Raw genomic sequence first — 24,563 nt, 5'->3', positions numbered from 1 at the left:
GATTCCTGTGTGACTGCTCCACATTCCCAGCAGGTAGCTCTGCATTCCTCCCCCGATGGCCCCATCCCTATTGAGTCCGGGATGTCACCCCCCAGCTGCCCCGGAGCACAACAGGAGACCAGTCAGCTCAGTCTTTTATCTGATTCTCTTCCCGGCCGGTCCGGTCACCCAGCCCCCAGAGCCGTGTGGGGCTATCAGCTGCCCCCAGGCCACTGACCGCTCCCAGCCCCCCTCCCTGCACAGCGCTGGAGTTCAAACAACCCCAGTTCCACCATGGGATCTGACAGAGCCGCTCCTCTGCTGAATCCAGGGGCAGCGGCACCGCCGGGTCAGCTCCAGTCACCGACCCTCCTCTGCTGCCTCGGGGCCAGTCCCATCCCACCTGGGCCCTTCCCTGCCGAACAGCACAGCAGGCTCCATCCTCCTGCTCCCGAGACCCAGGTGGTGCCACGAGTCCCACAGCATCAGCACAGCAGGTTCCTGCTCCTCCTCCTGCTCCCGAGACCCAGGTGGTGCCACGAGTCCCACAGCATCAGCACAGCAGGTTCCTGCTCCATCCTCCTGCTCCCGAGACCCAGGTGGTGCCACGAGTCCCACAGCATCAGCACAGCAGGTTCCTGCTCCTCCTCCTCCCGAGACCCAGGTGGTGCCACGAGTCCCACAGCATCAGCACAGCAGGTTCCTGCTCCTCCTCCTCCTCCCGAGACCCAGGTGGTGCCACGAGTCCCACAGCATCAGCACAGCAGGTTCCTGCTCCATCCTCCTCCTCCCGAGACCCAGGTGGTGCCACGAGTCCCACAGCACCGCGCACAAACTCCCGGTGCTGCCACAAGTCCCACGCTGAAGAACCGCTGTCCCTTCCCTTCTCCGTCCCTCTGGCTACCGATTGTCCTGGCTCAGAGCCTCGCAGGGCTCCAGCTCCGGCTCGTGTCCCGGCAAGCTGCCGGCCGGGGAGGCGCTCACGGCGTGCACCTTCTGGTGGTGGTTGAGCGACTGGCGGTGCCGGAAGCTCTTGGTGCAGCCGTGGCACTGGAAGGGGCGCTGCTGCGTGTGCCGCCGCTGGTGCTCCTCCAGCGACGCTTTCTGCGGGAAGCTCTCGGCGCACTCGATGCAGCGGTAGAGCCGCTCCCCGGCGGCGCCGCCCCGAGCCGGCCGGCCCGGCCAAGCGCTGCGGAGCTGCGGGCCGTGGATGCGCTGGTGCTTCTGCAGGTGGTGCTTCTGCACGAAGCCCTTGCCGCAGGCGGGGCAGCGGTACGGCCGCTCGCCGGTGTGGATGCGGTAGTGCTTGTTGAGGTTGGACTTTTCGTTGAAGCTCTTGCCGCAGGCCGGGCACTGGAAGGGCCGCTCGCCCGTGTGCAGGCGCTGGTGCCGCAGCAGCGCGGCGTGGTGCGCCAGGCTCTTCCCGCAGGACGTGCAGATGAAGGAGCCGTTGCTCTTCCTCTCCCGGCTCTGCTGCCGCGCCAGCAGGTTCCGCGTCAGCCGGACGCTCTTCCAGCCCGGCGGCAGCGCCCGGGGATCGTCCTGGGCGCTCTGCTGCTGCTCCCAGCCGGGCTGCGGCGACGCCACCTCGGCCGCGGGGTCCTCTGGCAGCGGCATCCCCTGGGCGAGCGCGAACGGCTGCTCCGTGCCCGCGCCCAGGGCGTGCTCGGCGGGGAACGGCAGCCCCGGGGCGGGGTGAGCCTCCACCGGCACCACCACCGGCTTGAATTCCCCCAGGCAGAATTCCCCCAGGCCCTCCCCGGCCGCCTTGGGCCCCGCCACGCCGTGGCTCTCCCAGGACACCGGCTGCTCCTGGCCGAGGGGAACCTCCTCGTCCAGCCTGACCGCGGGCACCATCGGCAGCGCCAGGAGCTCGGCTCCGTCCTCCTGCGGCTGCTGCTCTTCCGTCTTGATCACGATCATGTCACCTGTGGAGACACCGCAGTTCATTCCCGGGAAGGAAAGGCCTCCCGTGCCTGCAGCTCCAGAGTGGGAGCGGGAGCAGAGGTGAGAGGAACTGGCAAAGAACGAAAGGGAGCACGAAGGGATTCCCAGGAGAAGATGAGGTGCAACTTGTGGGACCTCAGGGACATCTTGGAATCACGGAATTAGGGAGGTTTGCAAAGCCCTCAAAACCACAACCAAGCACTGCCAAGGCCACCACTGTCCCGTGTCCCCAGCTGCCACATCCACACAGCTTTTAAATCCTTCCAGGAATGGAGACTCCACCACTGCCCTGCACATGGCTGGACTCAATGACACTATGGACTGACAATACAATTCTCACAAAAAAAAAAACACACCAGGGAGAATGCATCTCAGCTTTGCCTTCACAGAGTCCTCCATCCTGGAGAGAACCCCATCAGGAGTGGCAGAGTTTAAGTGTGTGAATCCAGGGAAAAGGATCAAAGCAAAGCCTCCCCAAAGCAGGAGGGAGCATCCACCCACAGGTACCCAGCTCCAAAGCCACCCTCACTGAGCCTTGCCCCAGGTTTTCCCATTTTCCATCCTTAAGAACAGTCTGGGCAGGTAGTCAGTGCCCATCCTCAGCCCCCCTTGCTGTCACTCACTGTCACCAAGCTGTCCTGGCCCTGCTCCCTTGTCCGGCAGCCCGGGGCTCCCTGGATCCTCCCTGTCCTCGGCTGGTGGCAGCAGCGCAGCTTTGGAACCATCATCCTCAGAGCCTGGGAAGGAGGGAGCAATGGGACGAACTGCTGACAGTGGGGGCCACCCAAAAAGGGCTCCTGGAATTCCAGGACATCTGATCACACAGGCCACTGGCAGCTGAACCAGGCATGGGATTTCTTCTTATCCCAGAAGTGCCTGATGGACATTCAAGCTCTAAAATTTCAGTCCAAAATGAATGAGTACTAAAATGTAGGAATCTCTGCAGCAAATCCCTGCAGGGTGATCCATGTACAGCCCATATTCCAGGATAAACAGTGCAGGAACACTGGCTGCAGGACACGTCACCTGGAATCCCCCCACGTTCCACATGGGGAAGGTTTGGAAGCTGCATCAGCCCGGGGATGATGATGTTTCTGACATGATCTGAGTGATCCTCACCGAGAGGGACCATGGCCTCGTAGCTGCCCTTCCTGGCGATCCCACGGAGCTCCCGGCTGCCCACGCTGCTCCCCAGCTCCTGCTCGGGCAGAGCGGCCTCCTCACCCTCGCCCGCTGCTGGCACCTGGAAGTACAGGAGGCTCCACCTGGGGGTCCCCACTGAGCCCCTCCCCAGCCCCTGGGGGTCCAGAGCTCCCATGGACAGAGCCATGTCAGGAGGGACGTCCCCAGACATCCCAGCAAGGCTCAGCTGTTCCTCCCAGTATCCATCCTGTCAGCCAGGTGAGCAGTGACCCCTCAGGTGGGAGCAGGACAGTGGCACCATCCCACATCACCCCAGTGGGGCCCTGAAATATGACTGAAACACTTGGGGTGGGTGTTCTGCTCCCCCCCTCCCCTGGGGACAGTGACAAGCGCCAAACAAGCCGTGTCCGTCTGGCTCCGTGCAGTTCCTGAGAGCCAACAGCACTTCTCATGGCCACATGGTCACCTGGGGCACTTTCTCACTGCTTTGGGCACATCTCTGTCACCTGTGGCCTGTCCCTGTCACGCTGAGCATATCCCTGAGAGCTGGGACACATCCCTGTCCATCTTTGGCACATTCCCATTAGCTGGCGCTTGTCCCTGTTCATCACCGCTGGCATGTCCCCGTTATCTGGGGCTTGTCCCCATTACCTACACCACATCCCTGTCACTGAGGGCACATCCCTGTTCCCTGGGACTCATCCCCATTACCACGGGCTCATCTCCATCCCGTTACCCAGAACTTGTCCCTGTCACCGCTGGCATGTCCCCGTCCCCGTGGGCTCAGCCCTTTCCCCATTCCCCGGTGCCCGTTCCTTTCTTCATTCCCCGGGGCTGGTTCCCGTTCCCCGGGTCGCATCCCCGTCCCCCGGGCCCACCGTGTCCCCGTGCGGGCCCGTCCCGGTTCCCTGGGCCCCGACCCCGTCCCGGTACCTGTGTCCTCTCCCGGGCGGTCCCGGAACCGGTGCCGGTGCGGTTTCCCCCGCAGCGGCAGCGGCGGAGCTGGCGCTGGATGCGGCGGAGGCGGCGGGAGTTGTCCCTGAGGAGCGCGGCCAGCCGGGCCCCGCCGGCCCGCACCGTGCGCTCCAGCCCCGCCACGCGCCGCTCCAGCCGCTCCAGCCGCCGCTCCGCCGCCTCCACGCCCCGCTCCAGCCGCCGCTCCGCCACCGCCACCGCCCGCAGCGACAGCTCCGCCGGGGCGGCCCCGCCGGGGCCCGCGCCGGGATCGGGGCCCGCGCCCGGCCAGGCCTCGGGCGCCCGCTCGGGGTCCTGCTGCGGGGGGAAGAGGGCGGTGAGGGGCGGCCGGGCCCGGGGTCCCGCCGGGGCTGCGGGGGTGCCGGTGCCGGGGGGTCCCGCCGGTACCTGAGCGCGGCCCCACTGGGCCATGGCCGCCCCTCACCGCCGCCGCCGCAGCGCCCCCTGCCGGCCCCGCGCCAACCGCGCCGCCCCGCCCGCCGCACCGAGAGACCCCGGCCCGGCCCGGCCCCGTTACAGCCCCAGCCCATCCCATCCCATCGACAGCCCCATCCCAGCCCATCTACAGCCCCATCCCAGCCCATCTACAGCCCCAGCCCATCCCATCGACAGCCCGACCCCACACTATCCCCATCCCCATCCCAGGATGGGTCAGCCTGGAAGGGACCACTGAAGGGATCGCTGTGGCTCATCTGGTCTCGGCTCCCTGCTCGCTCAGGGTTATCCCAGAGCACAGGGCACAGGATTGTGTCCAGACCATTCTGGAATATCTCCAGTGAGGGAGGCTCCACACCCTCTCTGGACAGTCTGTTCCAGGGCTCAGTCGCTGCACAGGGTGGAAGCTCTTGGTGGAACTTCTGTCCAGGTGGAACTTCTTGGGCATCAGTTTCCTGCCTGTTCCTCTTGTCCTGTTGCCAGGTCCCACAGCAAACAGCCAAGCTTTGTCAGTCCCATCCTATCTCCATTCCCATCCTGGTTTCTATCACATCCACATCCACCCCCATTCCATCCATCCATCCATCCATCCATCCATCCATCCATCCATCCATCCATCCATCCATCCATCCATCCATCATCTCCCCTCTTACCCCCATCCCACCCTACCCCTATTCCATCTTCATCCCATCCATCCCCAGCTCTCCATGAGGATCACAGCTCCAGCCCTCAAATCCCCAGTGCCATTCCCAGAGGCCCATCCAGACCCCCAATCCCATCCCACCCCATCTCAGACTGGGACTGCAGCCCCCCAGCAGCAGCTGGCACCCCCACCCAGTGTTCCATTCTCACTCTTCCATCACTCCATCCCACAGATCCCATTCCTGGTGCTGCCCACCCAGCCAGACCCGGCAGGACCCTCCCAGAGCCCCCTCAAGGAATCCACGTGCAGCATCCTGGTTTCTACAGCATCTATTGGCACTCTCCAGAAAAGGGACCCACTCCCAGCATCCCACCCACCCACCAGGGCTTGGGAACAAGGAGCCCCCTCACATGGGCTGGGCAGGTGCTCCCCGTCCCCACACCAGGGCAGGGGAGCCAGAAAATGGTGTCCATGTTCCAGCCTTCATCTGGACAGGGATAGAGGGGAGAAGGTCTGACAGTGGCCTCCGGTCCCCAGGAGGTCACTTCAAAATCCAGCAGCAGCATTGCATCCCTGGGAGTCATTTCAAAGTCTAGGTAGCACCATCCTGTTCTCGGGAGGACACCTCAAGGTTCAACAGCAGCAAGGTTCATCACGTATCCCATTCCTGAGAAGACACCTTAATGCCCATCGGCAGCACCATCCCATTCTTCACCTCAAGATCAGACAGCAGCCTCCTATCCTAGGGATCTCAATTTAAAGTCCATCAGCAGCACCCTGTGTCCGGGACGTCACCTCAAAGTCATCAGCAGCATCGTGGGCGGTCACCTCACGTCTCTGGGAGGTCACCTCGAATTTCAGCAGCAGCTTCCCCCACCCCTGTGTGTACACCCTGAGCTCCAACAGCAGCCTCCCATTCCAGGAGGTCACCTCAAGGTCCCACAGCAGGGCCCCATCCCTGGGGGGTCACAGCCTGGCTTCCCACCCCGTCCCCTGCCGCGGGAGCCGCCACGACGGGCCCCGGGTTGGCGCAGGCGAACGGCCGCTCCTGCCGCCTGTGGATCCTCTGGTGGGCCTTGAGGTGGGAGAACCTCTTGAAGGTCTTCTGGCAGATGCCACACTGGTGGGGCCGGACGCCCATGAGCATCCAGTGCTGCCGGACGAAGTCCGAGACCCAGGTGAAGCTGCGGTTGCAGCAGGGACACAGGATGAGGTGGTGGCCCGAGTGCCGGCGCTGGTGCACCGTCAGGAACACCTGGTTGGAGAAGCTTTCCCGGCACTCGGTGCACGTGTACATCACTTTTCCAGCTGGCAGCGAGCACCGGGCAGGGCCGGGCTCCTGCCACACCGTGCCACAGTCCCTGCTCGGGGCTTGTGGCTGCGAGGACGGGCACAGGCTCTGGCTGGGACATTCCTCCGGCTTTGAGGCCTGGCAGGTGCCATTGGCTGCCCAGGTTTGGGGCTGGGATGTTGGGCACTGGGATGATGGGCATGGCCCCTGGCTGGGACATGCCTTTGCATCCAAGGGCTGGCAGGGGCCATTGGGTGCCCAGGCTTGGGGCTGGGATGTTTGGCACGGCATCCCTTGGCTGGGACATCCGTTTGCATCCAAAGGCTGGCAGGTGCCATTGGGTGCCCAGGTTTGGGGCTGGGATGTTGGGCACGGTGTCCTACTGGGACACTCCTCTGGCTTTGAGGCCTGGCACATGCCATTAGCTGGCCAGGTTTGGGGATGGGACGCTGGGAATGGCACCTGGCTGGGACACACCTCCAGCTCCGAGGGCTGGCACGTCCCGTTGGCCGCCCAGGCGCGCAGGTGCCGCCTGATTTTCTTCTTGGACATGAACTTGCGGTCGCAGTGGACGCAGACGTAGGGCACCCAGTTGGTGTGGCCACGCTGGTGGATCAGGAGGTTGATCTTCAGCAGGAAGGTTTTCCTGCAGATGGGGCAGGAGTAAAATTCCCGGGCGGAATTTCGCTGCCAGGGCACGGGCCGGCCCACGCAGGAGTCCTTCTCTGGCTCCCCTGGGCTGGGATCTGCCTGTTCTGTCATCTTGTGGACATCTGGTGCCACCTCCTTTCCTGGTTCTTCAGGAATGTCGGCCACCAGATCTTGGCCAGTATTCCATGAATCTTTCATGGCCTCCTCTTCCTGACCCTTGTCCTCTTCCTGACCCTTGGAGGGTGTTTTGGGCATTGACAGATTCTCTGCAGCAACCTCCTCCTGTGGCACCTCCATCGGGATCCCCGCTTCAGCATCTCCTGAGAATTTTGTAGAATCCAAACATCATTTTAAACATGGTTTTAAGGCATGAAAAGCAAAGGGCTTTGCTCCCACCCTCCCTCACTTCCTGCCCTGTTCCCAGCTAGCACAAATCCCAGCCCCGCTCTCCTCTTCCAGCTCAGTCTCTGGACTGTGTAAAAGGCAGGAACAGCCAGAGCTGATCCCCATAGACACCCCAGGACAGTCTGAGGTGGAAACATCACCCAGGGGGACAAGGGACTCTGACAACCACCCCGGGGCTGGTCTGGGCAGGTGCTCCGATGCCATGCCATAACCCAAACAGTTTCAGGGCTGGTAACACGATTTGCTTCCCTTTCCTGGAAGCCCCAAGCCCAGACAGAGGCCCAATAGACCCCCCCCAAGCTGCTGGCCCCACCAAGGAGGGCGAAGGGTTCTGCCCCAGTACCTGCTGCAGGGGGAGAACTGTTGTGACCCACGGCGTCCTGGCAGTGCACGGACAGCGGGCAGGGAGGGGATCTCGGCTGGCTGAGATCCGCCGGGACAGCAGGGGCTTCCAGAGGGACAGGTGCTGTGAGGGCAAGAGCAGGGATGAAGGTGGGTAAGGAACAGCCAGGCAGGGCTCCAGGACCCCTCGCAGCAGCAGCAGCAGCAGCACAGTTTGCCAGGCACTCACGTGTGCTGCAGTTCTCTGGGACCACTGGGCTACTGCTTTCCTCCATCAGGTTCTCACTCTCCTCTGCTGGGTTCCCACTTTCTTTTGCTGGGCTCCTGTTACCCTCTGCTGAGCTCCTGTTTTCCTCTGCTTGGCTCTTGATTTCCTCTGCTTGGCTCCTGTTTTCCTCTGCTGTGCTCCTGTTTTCCTCTGCTGAGCTCCTGTTTTCCTCTGCCTGGCTCTTGTTTTCCTCTGCTGTGCTCCTGTTTTCTTCTGCTGTGCTCCTGTTATCCTCTGCTTGGCTCCTGTTATCCTCTGCCTGGCTCTTGTTTTCCTCTGCTGAGCTCCTGTTTTCCTCTGCTGAGCTCCTGTTTTCCTCTGCTGAGCTCCTGTTTTCCTCTGCCACATCCCAGATTTCCTTTATCAGGTTCCCTCTTATCTCCACTAGGCCCCAGCTTTCCTCCACCAGGTTCTCACTTTTCTCTGCCACATTCCCGCTTTCCTCTGGCTCCCTGCAGCCCCTGTCCATTGTCTCTGTCTCCAGCAGTGCATCATCGCTGGTGCAGTTCTGTTGGGCTGGCTCTGTGGAGGACAAGGACATTTGGATTCACCAGCAGCCAGTGAAAAATCCCATTCCAGTGGGTGTCAGGATCCCTCACACCCAGCAGCCGATGGGGCAGGGGCTCCAGGCTATCCACATGTCCCAGCAGGTGTTCCCTCACAGCGGACACCTCCCAGTCCTTGTGAGGTGTCCCAGGTTGGAAAAGGCTTGGAGCAACCTGCACTCGTGTAAGGTGTCCCTGCCCACGGCAGGGGCTTGGAAAGAGATGAGCTTTAAGATTCCTCTCAACCCAAACCCAAAATTCTGAGATTCACGGTCCCAGTGAGCAGCCAGAAGTTGGTGGCACAGAAGGAACCCAGTGTCACCCACCTACAGCCAGCTCTGGGGACATCTCTTCTGCCTCTGTCTCTGATTCTGGCGGCGTGCTGAGCTCTTCACTTTCCAGCTGCAGTAACAGTTCGGGCTTGGACAGGGCAGAGTCTGGGCAAGAGCAGGACACACATCAGGAACATGATGGGACAGGGACTCTGCACCCACAGCTGGGCAACAGAGCCAGTCCCAACCCCAGAAACTTCATCTGCAACTTCACCGCGGCCACGACGGGAGTTATGGACACAGACAGGAAACAGCAGAGCTGACAGGGAGTATGGAAAGCAGCCTCTGACAGTCCCCTGGGAACAACTGCATGAAAACCCATCCTTGCTCTGGGCCTGCTACAGAATTCCCTGTTCTCCCAGAAATTCACCTTGCAGATAGGAAAATACCCTGAATGATGGGAAGGGAATTGTGAGACTCTTGACTGCATGAGGGCACTGCTGAGGGACCACCTTGAATCCTGGGGGTAACTCTGGGCCCCTCATGCCAAGGAAGACCTTGAGGGGCTGGAGCATGTCCAGGGAAGGGAACAGAGCACCAGGAGCTGGGAGGCTCAGCCTGGAGAAAAGGAGGCTCAGGGGGGACCTTCTGGCTCTGCACAGCTCCTGACAGGAGGGTGCAGCCAGGAGAGAATCAGGACCTGCTCCCAGGGAACGGGACAAGAGGAAACAGCTTCAAGGGGAGGTTCAGGTTGGATTGTAGGGGAAATTCTCATGGAAAAGGGTGTCCCAGGCAGAGAATTTTGGAGGTGACAACCCAGGGAGATGATAACACCAACAATGGACCTCTTCTCCACAAGGAAAAGACACCAAGCACTTACTACCCTGTCCTGCGACTCCCTGCCATGCTCCAAACGCTGCCGGAGGGGACAGGGGAAAGGGAGGATTATCTGAGAGCTGGAGATTGCAGCAAAAGGCAAAGAGGCAGAGAAAGGACCCCAAGAGAGCTCCCTGGGGCTGCCAAACCGGCGCAAACGCAGCCTACACAGGGACACCAGCATCTCGTAGTTGCCTTCCATGACGCTCCGGTACATTTCCTTCTGTCCCTCGTCCAGGCTTGCCCACTCCTGCCGGCTGAACCGCACTGCCACATCCTCGAACCGCACCGGGACCTGCAGCACCGGCTGGGATGGGGACGGGGCAGCGACCCCGAACAACTCCCAGACCCTCAGACCCCCCCAGCCCTTCAATAGCTCCCAAACCCCCGTACGGAGTCCCCCTTGTTTATTCCCAGTCTCCTAAACCAGCCTGCTCCCAGCAGCCCACTGGATTCATCCCCACTTTCCCGAAACCCACTGCTGCCCCCTGAGGAGCCACCCGAGCTGCTCCCGGCCAGCCGGGAATCCACTGGATTCCCATCCCGCCTCCCGAAACCCCCCGCAGCCCCCTCAGGGGGCTCCCAAACCGCTCCCAGCCCTCCAGAGCCCCATGAGCGACCCCCAGGCTCCCTCCCAGCCACCAACCCTCCTTCCAACAGCCCCAAAAGCGACCCCAGCCTCCCCTCGAACCTCCCACCAGCCCCTCAGTGCTCCCCCAGCCTCACTCCCAACCTCCGGCCCCACAATGACCCCATAAGCGACTCCCCCATCCCACTCCCAGCCCTCCTCGCCCCGCATCGCGCCCTCGGTCTCACCCTCAGCCCCACCAGCGACCCCTCCTCGCTCCCCCGGCTCGCCCATCGCGGCTCTCACCCCGTGGAGCTGCAGGGCGGCGAGGGGCAGCTCCCGCAGCGCCGCCTCCGCCCGCTCCATCCGCCGCTCCAGCGCCTCGAGGCGCGCCGGGAGCTCCGCCATGGCCCCGCGCCGCCGCGGCCGGGGCGGGACCGCGCGGGACGGGACACGCCGCCGGAGGGGCGGCACCGAGCGCAGGAGGGCAGGGTGGGCTGGATGGGTAGGGGGGTGGGATGGGCTGGGAGGGCGGCGCCGAGCCCCCGGAGGGGTGGGTTGGTTGGCTGGATGGATAGGGGGGTGGGATGGGCTGGGAGGGCGGTGCCAAGTTCCTGGAGGGATGAATTGGTTGGATGGATGGAGGGAGGGATGGGCGGTGGGATGGGTTGGGAGGGCGGCACTGAGCTCCTCTAGGGGTGGGTTGGTTGGATGGATGGAGGGATGGGTTGGGAGGGCGGCGCTGAGCTGCTGGAGAGGTGGGTTGGTTGGATGGATGGACGGACGGTGGGATGGGTTGGGTTGGGAGGGCGGCACCGAGCTCCTCTAGGGGTGGGTTGGTTGGTTGGATGGATGGATGGATGGATGGATGGATGGATGGATGGATGGATGGATGGATGGATGGATGGATGGATGGATGGATGGATGGATGGATGGATGGATGGATGGATGGATGGATGGATGGATGGATGGATGGATGGATGGATGGATGGACGGACCGTGGGATGGGTTGGGTTGGGAGGGCGGCACCGAGCTCCTCCAGGGGTGGGTTGGTTGGATGGATGGATGGAGGGATGGGCTGGGAGGGCGGCACCAAGCCCCCAGAGGGATGAGTTGGTTGGATGGATGGATGATGGATGGATGATGGATGGATGGGTGGTGGGATGGGTTGGGAAGCGGCTGAGTGGCAGCTCCCGGAGGGTTGGGGGCGATGGCACGGGCTGTGGCTGCAGGACGGGCTCTGCTGGGCTCGCTGTTGTTTGCCTGCTTCATCGCTGGCCTGGGTGAAGGGGTCGCTGAGGGCTCAAAGCTGGGAGGAGTGGCTGAGCACCCTGAGGGCTGTGTGGCCCCTCAGAGGGACCTCGGCACGTTGGAGTGATGGGCAGAGAGGAAATTTCTAGAATTCAACAAGGGCAAGTGTAGGTGCTGCGGCTGGGGAGGAACAACCCCAGGTACCTGCACAGGCTGGGGGTGACCTGCTGGAGCAGCTCCGTGGGGAAGGAGCTCGGGGTCCTGGGTGACAATGAGCTGTCCCTGAGCCAACAGAGTGTGCTGGGGAAAAGGGGCCAATGGGATCCTGGGGTGCATTGGGAAGAGCATTCCCAGCAGGTTGGGGACAATCCTGCCTCATGTGCTCAGCCCTGGAGGCACCTCTGGGTGCTGTGTCCAGTTCTGGATCCTCAGCACAGCAGGGACAGGAGCTGCTGGAGCTGAGCAAGGGCCTGGAGCATCTCTGTGCCCAGGAAAGGCTGAGGGAGCTGGGGCTGCAGAGAGGGTCACAGCAGCCAGGCTCTGCTCCGGGGACCCAGCTGTGGCACCAGGGCCACGGGCAGGGACTGATCCCAGGAATTCTCCCGGCACAGGAGGCAGAACTTCTGCCCTGGGCAGTGCCCAGCCCTGAGCACAGAGCAGAGAGGCTGTGGGATCTCCCTCACCGGGGATATCCCAGACCTGTCAGGTTGTAATCCTGAGCCCTGTGCTCTGGGATGGCCCTGCTGGAGCAGGGAGGTGCCCCCAGTGACCCACTGCGGTCCCTTCCATTCAGGAATTCCGGGATTCCGTGTCCTGCGGGGAAGCGCCGCTGCGGTGGAACCCCGGGAGGGGTTCCTGCCACTGCGACCAGCATCGGCCCCTTGCCGGTGACTGACAGCTGTCAATCACTGCGGGGGCTGCCGGCCGGCGGGGGCCGCTGTGGCGGCGGCGGAAGCGGAGGAGGAAGAGGAAGCGGCGCTTCTTGGCGGCAAGGGAAGGAAAGGCGGCGGCGGGGCAGAGCAGGAGCGGCGGCGGGCGAGGGCCGGTCCGAGCGGAGCGGAGAGCTCCAGCTCCGGTGCGGAGGCCCGGGAAGGAGCGGGCCGGCCCCGGTGTGCGGCGGCCGAGGCGAGGCTCTCCCGGGCCGCCGTGTGCCTTGGGCAGCCCCGGTGGCGCAGCCCGTCCCTGCGCTCCGCCGTTCCCGGTGCGGCGATGGAGCTGGCGGGCGGCAGCACCATCTCGCTGTGGACCGTGGTGGCGGCCGTGCAGGCGCTGGAGCGCAGCGTGGCCGCACACGCGTCCCGACTCTTCAGCCTGGAGCACCGCGCCGGGAACAGCGAGAAGAAGCACCAGGACTGCGAGAAAATGGTCGGGGAGTTCGGGAACCAGCTGGAGAGCAAGTGCGCGGCGCTGGGCACCCTCGTCCAGGAGTACGGGCGGCTCCAGAAGCGCCTGGAGAACATGGAGAACCTGCTGAAGAACAGGAATCTCTGGATCCTGCGGCTGCCCCCCGGGCTGGAGGCCCCCAAGGTATCGGATGGGTCTTTAAGGGGCCTGGAGGGGACAGGGACAGCGCGGAGGTTCCTCTGCTCCTCACCTCAGCTTTCGCCATGGAAATCATTCCACGATCTCTGCCGAGATTTCATCTGTCCCCTGTCGTGCCAAGGCACGGAGCAGGAAGTGATTCTCCTGTGTATTGTTAGATTCAGCTGGTTTTCCCTACAAAAGGATGGGCTGTCACGTTTTTACCAACAGCGGGAAGTTCTTCCCCACTCTGAGGTCCCCATTGGGATCAGGCTCCAGGGGGAAGTAAGAATATCGTGGAATACACAGTTCATCTCGCTAAGTTTAGCAAAGCTCCAAAGTGTTACTCTCAGTGTCCAGAGGATGCCCCGAGGCAGGAATTTTCTTTCCCTGACACCTGGTAGCAGGGATAAGTAGGGAGTAGGATTCCCTGTGTTCCAGGAGCCGTGCTGAGTGTCACTTTTGGGATTGCAGGCCCCGGCTGTGGCGTTGGAAAACGATGCCACCGGCTTTTCCACTCAGGAATGGGAGAACCTGGAGGAGTGGCAGAGGGAGCTCTATGGAAAGGTGCTGACAGGGAAGAGAGAAGCCCTGGTCCTGCTGGGTGAGTGTTGCTGTTGCGTCGCTTATCAGCACTTTCTGGTTAGGGAATCTTTCCCAGACGTGGGAAGCAGATTTGTTGGAACACAGTGAGCCCGCTGCCTGTGTTTGAGGACTCTCTGTGCTGCCCAGCCGTGCGTTGTAGCTGCTGGAGCTGGTTTTGGGTGTGTTCCTCCCTGTGGATACAGCACAGAAACATTCATTCCTTTCTCTGTTCCCTGTCAGACGATGTCATCTCCGAACCTGCCCTCCTGTCCCGGCTCCAGGGAGGAGAAGCACCCTGCAGTGAGGAGGAGGCACCTCCTGGAGAGATCCCATCAGAACCAGGTGCAGGCCAGGGATGAATCAAAGCTTTAATCCTGAGGGTGAGGGTCGTGTGGTGCTGTCACCACACAGAGGCTGGCACAAGGTGATGGTCCTGGTATGCTCTGAGGGAACTTCTGAATCTCAAAAGGAGCAGGTTCTGGGGAAGTAATAGAGAGTGATAAAAAAGTGTAACAGGTTTGATTTTAAGGATTACAAGGAAGACTTGCGTCATATCCTCACTTCTTGGCTGTGAGGATGGTGAGGCCCTGGCACAGATTGCCCTGTGGCTGCCCCTGTATCCCTGGAAGAGTCCAAGGCCAGGTTGGACACGGCTTGGAGCAATCTGGGATAGGGGAAGGTGTTCCTGTCCATGGCAAAGGGTGGGACAGGTTTAACCCAGACCCTCGTGGGGTTCTGTGATCTGATTCCATGATTTCTGGCATTGGCAGAGGCTCTGCTGTTTGAACTCAACGTGAGCAGCTGGGACAGCAGAGAAGCGCAGGAAAACCAGGAGGGAAGAGCAGGGCTGGCTGAACCTGGCCATGGTGAGTGTTGTGGATGGGCCTGGCCTCGAGGGTGTGGAGAACCCTCTGGAACTGGGGGAGCAGGGGGAACCCCTTCCCTGCAGGGCAGAGCAGAGCTCCCAGGAGCAGGAATGGAAGGTGCTGAAGGTTATGTGTAGCAGCAGAGTGGGTGAGTGGGCACAAACTTCTGGGCCAGCAGAGGAGGAGTCCAGTGGGGCTGTGATAACCAGTAAAGGAGTCTCCTCTTTCCCAGTAAAGGAGTTTCCTCTTTTCCTCAGCAGACAGCAGCATTCCAGAGCAGAGCTTTGCTGTCACCGTGAAGCAGGAAGAGGAGGAAGAGCCACATGCCAAGAAGCAGGGAGCCATGGAGGGTGTGGAGTTCTCTGAGCTTGGTGTGGGTGAGTTCTGAGCGATCCCACAGCGCCCTGTGCTGCTGGGGGCGTGGGAATCCCTGACATTCCTGCTGTGGGACAGTGTGCTGGGATGTGGGGGCTGAGGGGAGGCACTGGGAAACAGAAGGAGCCATGCTGAGGTGGGGAGTGGGCAGGAAGCCTGGGAGAGTTTTATTTTTGGGAAGGTGAAAGAGCTGGGAGGATGAGGATGAGGCACTGCAGGTGAGGATTCTGGCACACCTGGAATGGATCCCTCAGAATATGAGGAATCATTAAGTTGAGAACAATTCAAGGCAGGGAGCTTGTTTCTGTCTATTTGAAAAATGGTGATTAAATTTGCAGCAGTAAAGACTTGATTCTTAATAAAAATAGCATTAAGCCTGTGAGGTTCTAAATGCTTTCTTTCAATCTTTTTTTTTTTATTTTTCACATAATTTTACCAGCTGTAAATGGTAGTTTGTAGTATTGTACCTTATGGATGGAGAGACAGAGGTTGACCTCAAATAAAAAAAAACCCATAGTGTTCAATTGTTTTTAATTTTTTTTCAATACTGTGGTGGAACCTGAGCAGGAGAATGGTTCTCTGTGTGTATCCAAGATCCAAACAGGCCTGAAGTGTAAAAATGTCTAAAAACAGAGCATAAATAAGCTCACAATACAATTTTCACCCAGATCACGTCAATCCTGCAGCCAGCAAAACATTTTCAGTGTTGTGGTCGTGATGGGTTTAGTCCAGGGAGAGAAAAAATATTTAGTTTGTGGTTTGTTTTGAGTTTGGTTTTTCTTTTTTTTTTTTATTTCTTAGTGCATTTCACTCGTGTTTTGACAGCAGCTGTTTTTCCTGGAACATGAGTTCAGGGGGGGTGTTGCCCTCCAGAGTCCCTGTAAGTGCTGTCACAACAGTGTTAGAATATTGCAATTTACAGAGAAATTGAGACCCAAATATGGAGGGTGGAGAAGAAAGAACTTGAAAATAAACAGAACTAACAAATCAAAACACCTAAATAATAATGACCTCATTATTGTTTAGGTTACATAGAAATCAGTTTCCCTTGCAGAAGTTTATGCTTTCTGGTTCAGCATAAAATTTGGGCTTTCAGTCAAAATGTTCAGTTGTGAAGAGCATTTTTAGCTTGCTCTTATCCAAGAATCCATGGGTTCTGTGGACTGTCAGATGATTTGAATGGAGTTTTTTCCTCTCAAGGAAATCTGTGAAATCAACAGTTCATCTCACATTAAAATGACATGGAAACATCAAACCTCTTGACTCGATGGTGTCATGACAATGGAACTGTTGGGGTTCCTGCTGCATTTCATCTTCTGTGGATTTAATTGTTGGAGACAGAAACCAACTTCCAGTCACAATCTGCTCGGTCAGACCTCACTCAGGAACAAATGAGTTTAGAACTCTCCCTAAAATTTTGGTCTAGTACAGAAAGAGGGAAAATTGCACTCTGTGTTTGGGTCCAGTTTGAACTTGGATTAAAACATTTTATACCTTAATTTTAAAAAATATTATTTGTGCCCTAAATTGCAGGATAATATTGAGGCAAAGACTTCCTGCTGGCAGAGGGCTGGGTTAGGTGGGTTATTGGGAAGGAAGTCCTGGCTGAGGGTGGGCAGGCCCTGGCACAGGGTGCCCAGAGAAGCTGTGGCTGCCCCTGAATCCCTGGCAGTGCCCAAGGAAAAGTTGGACAGGGTTTGGAGCAGCCTGGGACAGTGGAAGGTGTCCCTGCCCATGGCAGGGAGTGGCACTGGATGAGCTTTAAGGTCCCACCCAAACCATTCCAGGATTCCATAAGAGCAGGAGGTATTCTGGGATAAAGAGGGAAAGTTGTGGCCCTTTGAAGCAGTGGAGGGACATTTGTGATTCCCTTGTGACCAGAATATCCTGAGTTCTGTTTGGGATGATCTCAGAAGCACTTCTGGATTATTCTACAAACAACTTGAGGTGCCCTTTCTGGGCTGTTTCTGTATTGTACATGCTCCGTGTTTCATCACTTTTTGAAGCTGCCTTTGATATTAGAGGTGATGGAATATTTTACAGTCAGTCCGTTTCTCTGTTCCAGCCCAGCTCTCCTGAATTTCAGAGACAAATACATGTATTTGTAGCAAATCTCTGAGCTATTTTGGGATTTGTGTTGTTTGAATTGCAAAATAGAGTCCTGAATTCAAGACAAAATGTGAAGTGACAGACAAAGGGACAGTTCACTGCTGTGAGGAGACCCTGTTCCCTCATGGCTCTGAGAGGATCCTCAATCCTTCATAGCTCTGAGAGGATCCCCAAGCCCCTCACAGCTTGGATGGGACCCTGATATCTCACAGCTCTAAGTGGGCCCCTGACCCCTCATGGCTCTGAGGACCTTGTTCTGTCATGGCTCTGGGTGGAGCCCCGATCCCTCATTGCTCTTAGGAAATTGGCCCTCATGGATCAGAGAGGATCCTGTTCCATCATGGCTCCAGGTGGGATGCCAATCCCTCACTTCTCTGAGCATCCTGTTCCCTCATGACTCCGAGTGGACCCCAGTCCATCACGGCTGTGAGGGAGGATCCTGTTCCCTCATGGCTCTGGGTGAACCCCAATCCCTCACTTATGTGAGGGGGGAACCCTGTTCCCTCATGGCTCCGAGTGGACCCCAGTCCCTCACGGCTGTGAGGGGGATCCTGTTCCCTCATGGCTGTGAGGGGGATCCTGTTCCTTCATGGCTCTTGGTGGACCCCAATCCCTCACAGCTCTGAGGGGGACCCTGTTCCCTCATAGCTCTGAGTGGACCCCAATCCATCACGGCTCTGAGGAAGGATCCTGTTCCCTCATGGCTGTGAGGGGGATCCTGTTCCCTCATGGCTCTGGGTGGACCCCAATCCCTCACAGCTCTGAGGGGGACCCTGTTCCCTCATGGCTCCAGGTGGACCCTGTTCCTTCATGGCTCTGGGCTGAGCCCCGATCCCTCATGGCTCTGAGGGAGGTTCCTGTTCCCTCATGGCTCTGAGTGGACCCCAATCCCTCATTGCTCTGAGGATCCTGTTCCCTCATGGCTCTGGATTAATCCTGATCCCTCATGGCTCTGAGCACTCTGTCCCCTCATGGCTCTGGGTGGACCCCAGTCCCTCACAGCTCTGAGGGGGGGATCCTGTTCCCTCATGACTCCGAGTTGACCCAAATCCCTCAAGGCTCTGAGGGGGATCCTGTTCCCTCATGGTTCTGGGCTGAACCCCAATCCCTCACAGCTCTGAGGATCCTGTTCCCTCATGGCTCTGGGTGAACCCTGATCCCTCACAGCTCTGAGGGGGACCCTGTTCCCTCATGGCTCTGGGTAGAACCCCCGTCCCACATGGCTCTGGGTGGACCCCAACCCTCACAGCTCTGAGGGGGACCCTGTTCCCTCATGGAGTGCTGTGGACAAGGGTGGCCGGGGTCACAGTGGGCAGTGAAGGAGCCCCATGGTGCCCCCAGCCGCCCCTCAGCCGCCATTCCCCGCAGGGCCGGACACCGCTGGACACAAGGCCCAGGCCCCGGCGGAGAGCGGGAACCAGCCAGGGGCCCGGAGGTGCCAGGAGCGGGATGTGAGAGGGAATCCCACAGAGACCGGCTCCGGTGAGTGCTGTCAGGGCAATGGTGGGAGAGGGATGTGGGACACCAAGCACCTGCCAGGATCTGGGGACATCTGGGGTGTGGGTGGTGTTTTGGCCTGGAGAAAAGGGGGCTCAGAGGGGACCTTGTGGCTCTGCACAGCTCCTGACAGGAGGGGACAGCTGGGGGTGTTGGCTCTGCTCCAGGGAACAGGGACAGGAGGAGAGGGAACGGCCTCAGGCTGGGCCAGGGCAGGCTCAGGGTGGATATTGGGAAAATTCCTTCCCCAAAAAGTCTGTCCAGCCCTGGCGCACCACCCAGGGCAGTGGTGGAGTCCCCATTGCTGGAGGGATTTAAAATCCCTGTGGATGTGGCACTTGGGGACATGGTCAGTGGTGGCCTTGGCAGTGGTGGGGGAATGGTTGGACTCAGTGACCTTAAAGGGCTTTCCCAACCTCAACAATTTCACAATTCTATGACCAACATCTCCCCAAGGCACTTGCTGTGCTGAGTTTGGTCTTCCAACTGCTGCTGTCAGGCATTCCATCCCCACCAGCCTTTCCAGGACCTTCCATCACATCCTTCTTTCTTTTCTCTCTCCTGGGAAATCCTCCAGTCCCTGGGCCAGGTCTGCACTGTAAGGGTGCAGAGCACCGGCCCATCTGCTTTTCTTTATTTACTCTACAGACTTCTGTTTTCTTTTTTCTTTTCTCATTACTTGAATGAATTTCTTTAAAAACTCTGTTCTCATGAGTGTTTCTCTGATGGGTAAGAAGTGGTGTGTGACTGAGGGGGGTTGAAAAGAAAACAACAGAACTCTGGCAGCACCAAGAGAGAAACGAAACTCAAGGACAAGAATTCAAGTGGCTCTGGCCTCTCCTGGGACCATGGAGAACGTGTTTCCACTTGTATGAAAATTCTGTGCATTTCTCAGGTTCAAACATCTGCTGAGGGTTTTGTAACCAACATTTCAGGTCTGTTCAAGAGGCCTTGGTCAGCAGGAACTAGAACTGGAATGTGAGCTAGAACAGAGCAGATCTGCCTGGGCTGGGCTGACAATTGGAATTAATTTTGTATGGTGTTAAAATAACACTGGTTCCTGTTAACAGAGGACAGCATAATCCAGATTAAGCAAGAGGAAGGGTTGTGCACTGCAGATCGGAAGGAGGAGGCTGCAAAAGCTCCTGGAGAGCCCTGCCCAGGTGAGTAACTGCATACCTCAGAGGGAAAATGAAACAGAGGGATTAAATTCCAGGTCGTGTGATTAAATTCCCGACCTCTGTTCATGTATTCCAAATCTTTAAGAATTCTGAGCAGACTCCTCAGCAGATCCCCCAGGTGAGGGCTGGTGTTGCCCCTTTCCCTTCTCACGGACATTTTGGAGTTTGTGGCTGCATGGTTGGTTTTTATCCAAGTGTGGCTCTCCCTAAATTCCTTCAGGTTGCTTTTTCCCTCCTCCTTTCCCTTTTGGGGCTTTTTTGGGTAAGGAGGAGCACACAGACTCCTCTGAAAGGCTGCAGAGCCCAGGGCCCTGTTCTTTGCCCCCTCACTTGGAACCTCTTTGTTTTACAAATCAGCTGCTCTGCTTTGCAGATTTTCCTCACTCTTTACAAAGGTAGTGGTGCTGCCTGTTGGCTCCACTAGAATTGTACTTACCAGAGCAGGTTTTCAGCCTTGTGAAATCCTGAGTTTAGGCAGGTATGATACACTTCTCCTGGACTTCTTCCCTCAGCAGAGCGAGGATTTTACGAGCCTGAGGCATCCAGTCAGACCAGGAAGGGCAGCGAGGTGGATGCCAGGGAGCTGCCAGGCACAGAGGATGAGCACCTCCAGAGAGATCCTGCCACAGGTGAGGATCTGCCAAAAACTCCACTGCAGGAATTGCCCCTTAATGGCTCTTCCTGTCGTGCTTTCCCCGCTGCTTTGTTACCTTTGTGCATTCCCAAATTGTCCAGGCTTTGTGCCTTCCCCGGGTGTTTCTCAGTTGTGTAAATTCTCCCCAACAAACAGGATTTCAGACTTATGCAAGGGGTGTTTCATCGTGGATTAAACAAGAGGAGCCACCCTGCTCTGAACAACAGGACTTGCAGAAAGAGGAAATCTCTGCAGATCCAAGTACAGGTCAGTAATGGATTTCAGCTGGGATTCTGGGGACAGTAAATCCAGTTTAGAGTATTTTTTAATACTGTATGAAATGTCACAACCTCACAATGTAACCATGAGAGAACTGGGACAAACATCAGTTTGCTGGTTAATATTTGGTCACGGAAATTTTGGGTTCTGTCTGAAGAGGCTGAAGAGGCTCTTTCCCTCCTGAGCCAGCCAAAAGCTGTCGGAGGCACTGGCTTGGGCTTGTGTTGAGGCAGGCCCAGAGCTGCATGGATCAAGTTTGTGCTGCTTTTATCTGGATAAATACCTGGCTCAGGGCTGGGCCCACAGCGCTGGGCAAGGGAGGGACATCTGCTGGTGGCCAGTGGTGTCCCCAGCGTTGGGGACATGCTGGGGCCACTGTGTTTGATGTCTTTGTCAGCAGTGTGGATGAGGGGAGGGATGGCACCCTCACTCCTTTTCATGGCCAGAGTTCCCTGCCCTGAGGACAAGTTTCTCACTTCCCATGCTGTCAGTTCTTCCAGGCATTTCTGGAAATGGTTTGGAGGCTTTGGGGATTTTTGGTGGTCTTGATCCCCACCCCTGTAATCCATTCCCACTTCCTGACCTCATTCCTGCCTTTGCTCTGTGTTGTGCTTGTCTCCAGGAGCTACAGCAAGGGTGTTTGTCCCAGAAATCGCTGCCCTGTCTGCACATGGCACCCCCTTCTCCAGCACATCTTGTTCTTTCTCATGGCTCCATGGCCATCCAGTTATCAGTGTTTGGGACACACACTCCTTGATTTTCTGGGGATTGGGAGCTCAGTGGGTCTCACTTTGGACCTCAGTTTATAGGGTTGCAGGAGAGTGGGCTTTAATCAGTGATTTTCCATCCTGGCTGCAATTTGAGTCAGTGACTTTCTTTGAAAGTTCCATAACAAAAATGTTACTCCACTTGGGTTGTTATTCAGGCAAGACAGATAGGTTCTGAGGCTGTTCACCAAAAAACAGGTGCTCATTGGACAGCACAAGTTCCTGGGAGCAGAGAGTGCTTCTGATAAGCCCAGGAGGGGAGGTTTAGGTAGGATATCAGGAAAAGGTTCTTCCCCAAGGGAATGGTTGGGCACTGAACAGGCTCCCCAAGGAACGGGCACAGCCCCAAGGCTGCCAGAGCTCAGGGAGCATTTGGAAACACTCTCAGGCATGGGGTGGGATTGTTGGGGTGTCCATGCATGGCCAGAGGTTGGGCTCCATCCTTGTGGGTGTCTCCCAGCTCAGGGGATCCCATAGTTCTGTGACTTGCTGAGCCAGCTCAGGGCCCTGCTTGGACCCTGCTCCTGGAGATGCTCAGGAGAGTGTCTGGAGAGCAGCTGGGAACGCTGAGGTGGGACAGTGTCTGCTCTGTTATCTGTCTGAGAGGCTGAATCTGAATCAGCAGTCATTTTTTTATGTATATTTTTAAAAATACAGTTGAAAAAAGTCCTTCTTAAAATAGAATTTTTGTTTCAGTGGATGCTGGTACTTTGTTCCTCCCTCAGTATTAAAGATGTGGCTTTGGGCTGGGAGGGACATTCCTAAGGGGACTCCTGAATTAAAAATCTCTGAAATCTCTGTTTCAGATGAAAGTTTGAAGAGGGACCATCCAGCAAATTCCTTGGAGAGCAAGACCTGTGACTTAGAGGTACTGGGAAGACCGGGAGAAGTGTTCCCCAAAGATCCCAGCCATGGAGTGACATGGGACAGTCAGTGGAATTCAGAAATGATGGAAACAGCCCCCACAGGGAATGGGAACAGCCTTGGAGGTGATGCTCAGTACGATTTCTTTAGTGCTCAGGAAAAGAGCCTGGAAAAGAGGCCCTGTATGTACAACAGATGTGAGAGAAGCTGCCCACAGCAGGACCTGCAGGGAGAAGGGGAGATATTTCCAGGCCCCACGTATGAGAGGATGTTCCCTCTGCTGCACTCACACCCAGGAGAGACAGGAGTGGGCCTGGCAGAGAAGGGAATGAACCTTGGAGAGAAGGGAATGAACCTTGGAGAGAAGGGAATGGGCCCTGGAGCTGCTCCCATGCCCTGTGAGGGGCCAGGATCCCACTCTGAGTGCAGAGAGACTCCCCCAGGCCCAGGCAGGGCCAGCCTGGGCACAGAGGAGGCTGCTGAAAACGAGGAGAGCTTCCCCACGGACACCTCGGGGTCCAGCCCCTGCTGGGAGCCGCCCCTGGCCCGGGGCAGCCCAGCCCAGCAGCAGAGCCAGGCCCGGGGCAAATCCTACATTTGCAGCGACTGCGGGAAAAACTTTGTGTGCCACTCGTGGCTGGTGAGGCACCAGACGAGTCACACCGGAGAGAGGCCCTACAAGTGCTCCAAGTGTGACAAAACCTACAGGAGGAAGGATTACCTGCTGAACCACCAGCGCCGGCACACGGGGGAGAGGCTTTTCCAGTGCCCCCTCTGCAGCAAGAGGTTTGTGCTCAAGAGGAGCCTGCTGAAGCACCAGGAGGGTCACATGCAGGACACCCACGTGCCGCTGGTCAGCTGGCCCTGCGGGAACATCAGGGGCTCCGTGATGCATTCCATATAGGACATCCCCAGGGCAGCACCCCCAGCGCTGTGACACACCCTGATGGCAGGAGGAGGCTGTGGTGCAGCCATCCCGAGCCTCTCCCGGGAAAAGGGAGCTGGCTGGGGGTTATTTTGTGTTGGACAGCATTCACCAGTGCCTGTGGGTTTGGGGAGGTGCAGTTTGGAGGGACTGCTGGCTGTGTGGGAGAGAAACCACCTTGACATGGAACAATTTGCGATGTGTGTTACAAAGGAGAGTTGTCTGAATAGAGAGAAATGATCCAAAATGTATCCAAAATGTTATCCCAGGAATCCGGAGTCCTTGGGCTGGGCTGGCAGCAAGTGAGTTAAAGATATTGATTGTCCACTAACGAGTGACTGGGCTGGGAACAAGTGAGTTAAAGATATTGATTGTCCACTAACGAGTGACTGGGCTGGGAACAAGTGAGTTAAAGATATTGATTGTCCACTAACGAGTGACTGGGCTGGGAACAAGTGAGTTAAAGATATTGATTGTCCACTAACGAGTGACTGGGCTGGGAACAAGTGAGTTAAAGGTATTGATTGTCCACTAAGGAGTGAAACCCTGTCAGGAAACACACACTTGGGTGAGGTGCTTTGGGAAAGGAAGTGTTACCCCTGTGGCTGTAGGAGGAAGCCTCTTTCTTCTGTGGCAAACAGAGAGAAGGCTGCAGAGCCAGGGAGGCAGCTCATTCCCACTCACATCCTGGGGCTCCTCGATGCTGAGCCCCAAGGGAGAATTCCTGAAGGCTGAGATCCTTCCTGGGAGTTGTAAGTTGGCCAGGGAGCCTGGAATATGGTTTTAATTCTGCACAGCCTTTTAAAGTTGTCTTGCATTTCTTCTGCCACATTGTTCACAGACTTCTGTGTTTGTTCAGTTTCCCAAATCCTTTGCAAGCAGACCGTGGAGATGCTGCAGAAGGCTGGGAAACACAGAGTTAATGAGCTGCTGTGTCCCAAGCACTGATAACAGGATCTGCTGGGTGGAGGTAAGGGCAGCTCTGCTCCTGCAGCCTCCTCCCCCAGCTCTGCGTGCCCACTCCCAGGAGGAAAGAAACTCTCAAGGTTTGTACGTGCCCATGGTCAAAAAGGAATGACAGGTGTCAGAAGGGTCCAGAAAAGCTCACAAAAAGTTCTAGCAGCAAATCCCACTCTCAGCATGGGAATTGGTATATTTTGCGCTTCTGGTAGAAGAGAAATAAAAAGGTAAAAGAAAAGAGGAAAGAGAGAGGGAGATCAGAGAGACAAAGGGAAGGACATCACCAGTCCTGGCTCCAGCATCATTCCAGCTGTGTTCAGGATCCCAGAGGTGCCCTGTGAGCCCTGGATCACCCTTTTACAGCCACATTTTCCACATCCTGGGGCTGCTTTTTTCACTTTTGATGCAA

The 24,563-nt window shown here is 57.7% G+C and overlaps 3 protein-coding genes across 4 annotated transcripts; 1 reads left to right on the top strand and 2 right to left on the bottom strand.

The window, feature by feature from the left end:
• Window positions 1-642: 642 nt before the first annotated feature.
• Window positions 643-4,455, bottom strand: LOC131565911 (zinc finger protein GLI4-like). The gene is made up of 4 exons (XM_058817004.1): window positions 4,003-4,455; window positions 3,046-3,169; window positions 2,550-2,663; window positions 643-1,907 (listed from the first exon to the last, which is right to left on the bottom strand). The coding sequence occupies exons 1-4, from the start codon at window positions 4,453-4,455 to the stop codon at window positions 880-882; spliced, it is 1,719 nt and encodes a 572-aa protein (XP_058672987.1). The 3' UTR covers window positions 643-879.
• Window positions 4,456-5,488: 1,033 nt separating this feature from the next.
• Window positions 5,489-9,993, bottom strand: LOC131560774 (zinc finger protein 572-like). 2 transcript variants are annotated; one of them, XM_058809734.1, is made up of 5 exons: window positions 9,777-9,993; window positions 8,951-9,061; window positions 8,041-8,601; window positions 7,813-7,935; window positions 5,489-7,384 (listed from the first exon to the last, which is right to left on the bottom strand). In XM_058809734.1, the coding sequence occupies exons 2-5, from the start codon at window positions 8,970-8,972 to the stop codon at window positions 6,054-6,056; spliced, it is 2,037 nt and encodes a 678-aa protein (XP_058665717.1). In that variant the 5' UTR covers window positions 8,973-9,061; window positions 9,777-9,993; the 3' UTR covers window positions 5,489-6,053. The 2 variants fall into 2 exon arrangements, with proteins under 2 accessions (XP_058665717.1, XP_058665710.1); XM_058809727.1 differs by having other exon boundaries at window positions 7,813-8,601.
• Window positions 9,994-12,800: 2,807 nt separating this feature from the next.
• On the top strand, window positions 12,801-23,374 carry LOC131560767 (zinc finger protein 282-like). Its single transcript, XM_058809714.1, has 10 exons — window positions 12,801-13,118; window positions 13,587-13,716; window positions 13,938-14,039; window positions 14,468-14,563; window positions 14,821-14,940; window positions 18,416-18,529; window positions 19,615-19,707; window positions 20,238-20,354; window positions 20,516-20,626; window positions 22,212-23,374. Exons 1-10 carry the CDS (start codon window positions 12,801-12,803, stop codon window positions 23,171-23,173), a joined length of 2,163 nt encoding a protein of 720 aa, XP_058665697.1. The 3' UTR covers window positions 23,174-23,374.
• The last annotated feature ends 1,189 nt before the right edge of the window (window positions 23,375-24,563 follow it).

This window comes from Ammospiza caudacuta, chromosome 1 (assembly GCF_027887145.1).
Source record: "Ammospiza caudacuta isolate bAmmCau1 chromosome 1, bAmmCau1.pri, whole genome shotgun sequence".
Classification (NCBI taxonomy): domain Eukaryota; kingdom Metazoa; phylum Chordata; class Aves; order Passeriformes; family Passerellidae; genus Ammospiza; species Ammospiza caudacuta.
Note: the sequence above shows the minus strand (reverse complement) of the source record. Positions and strands in the feature narration are given on the sequence as shown.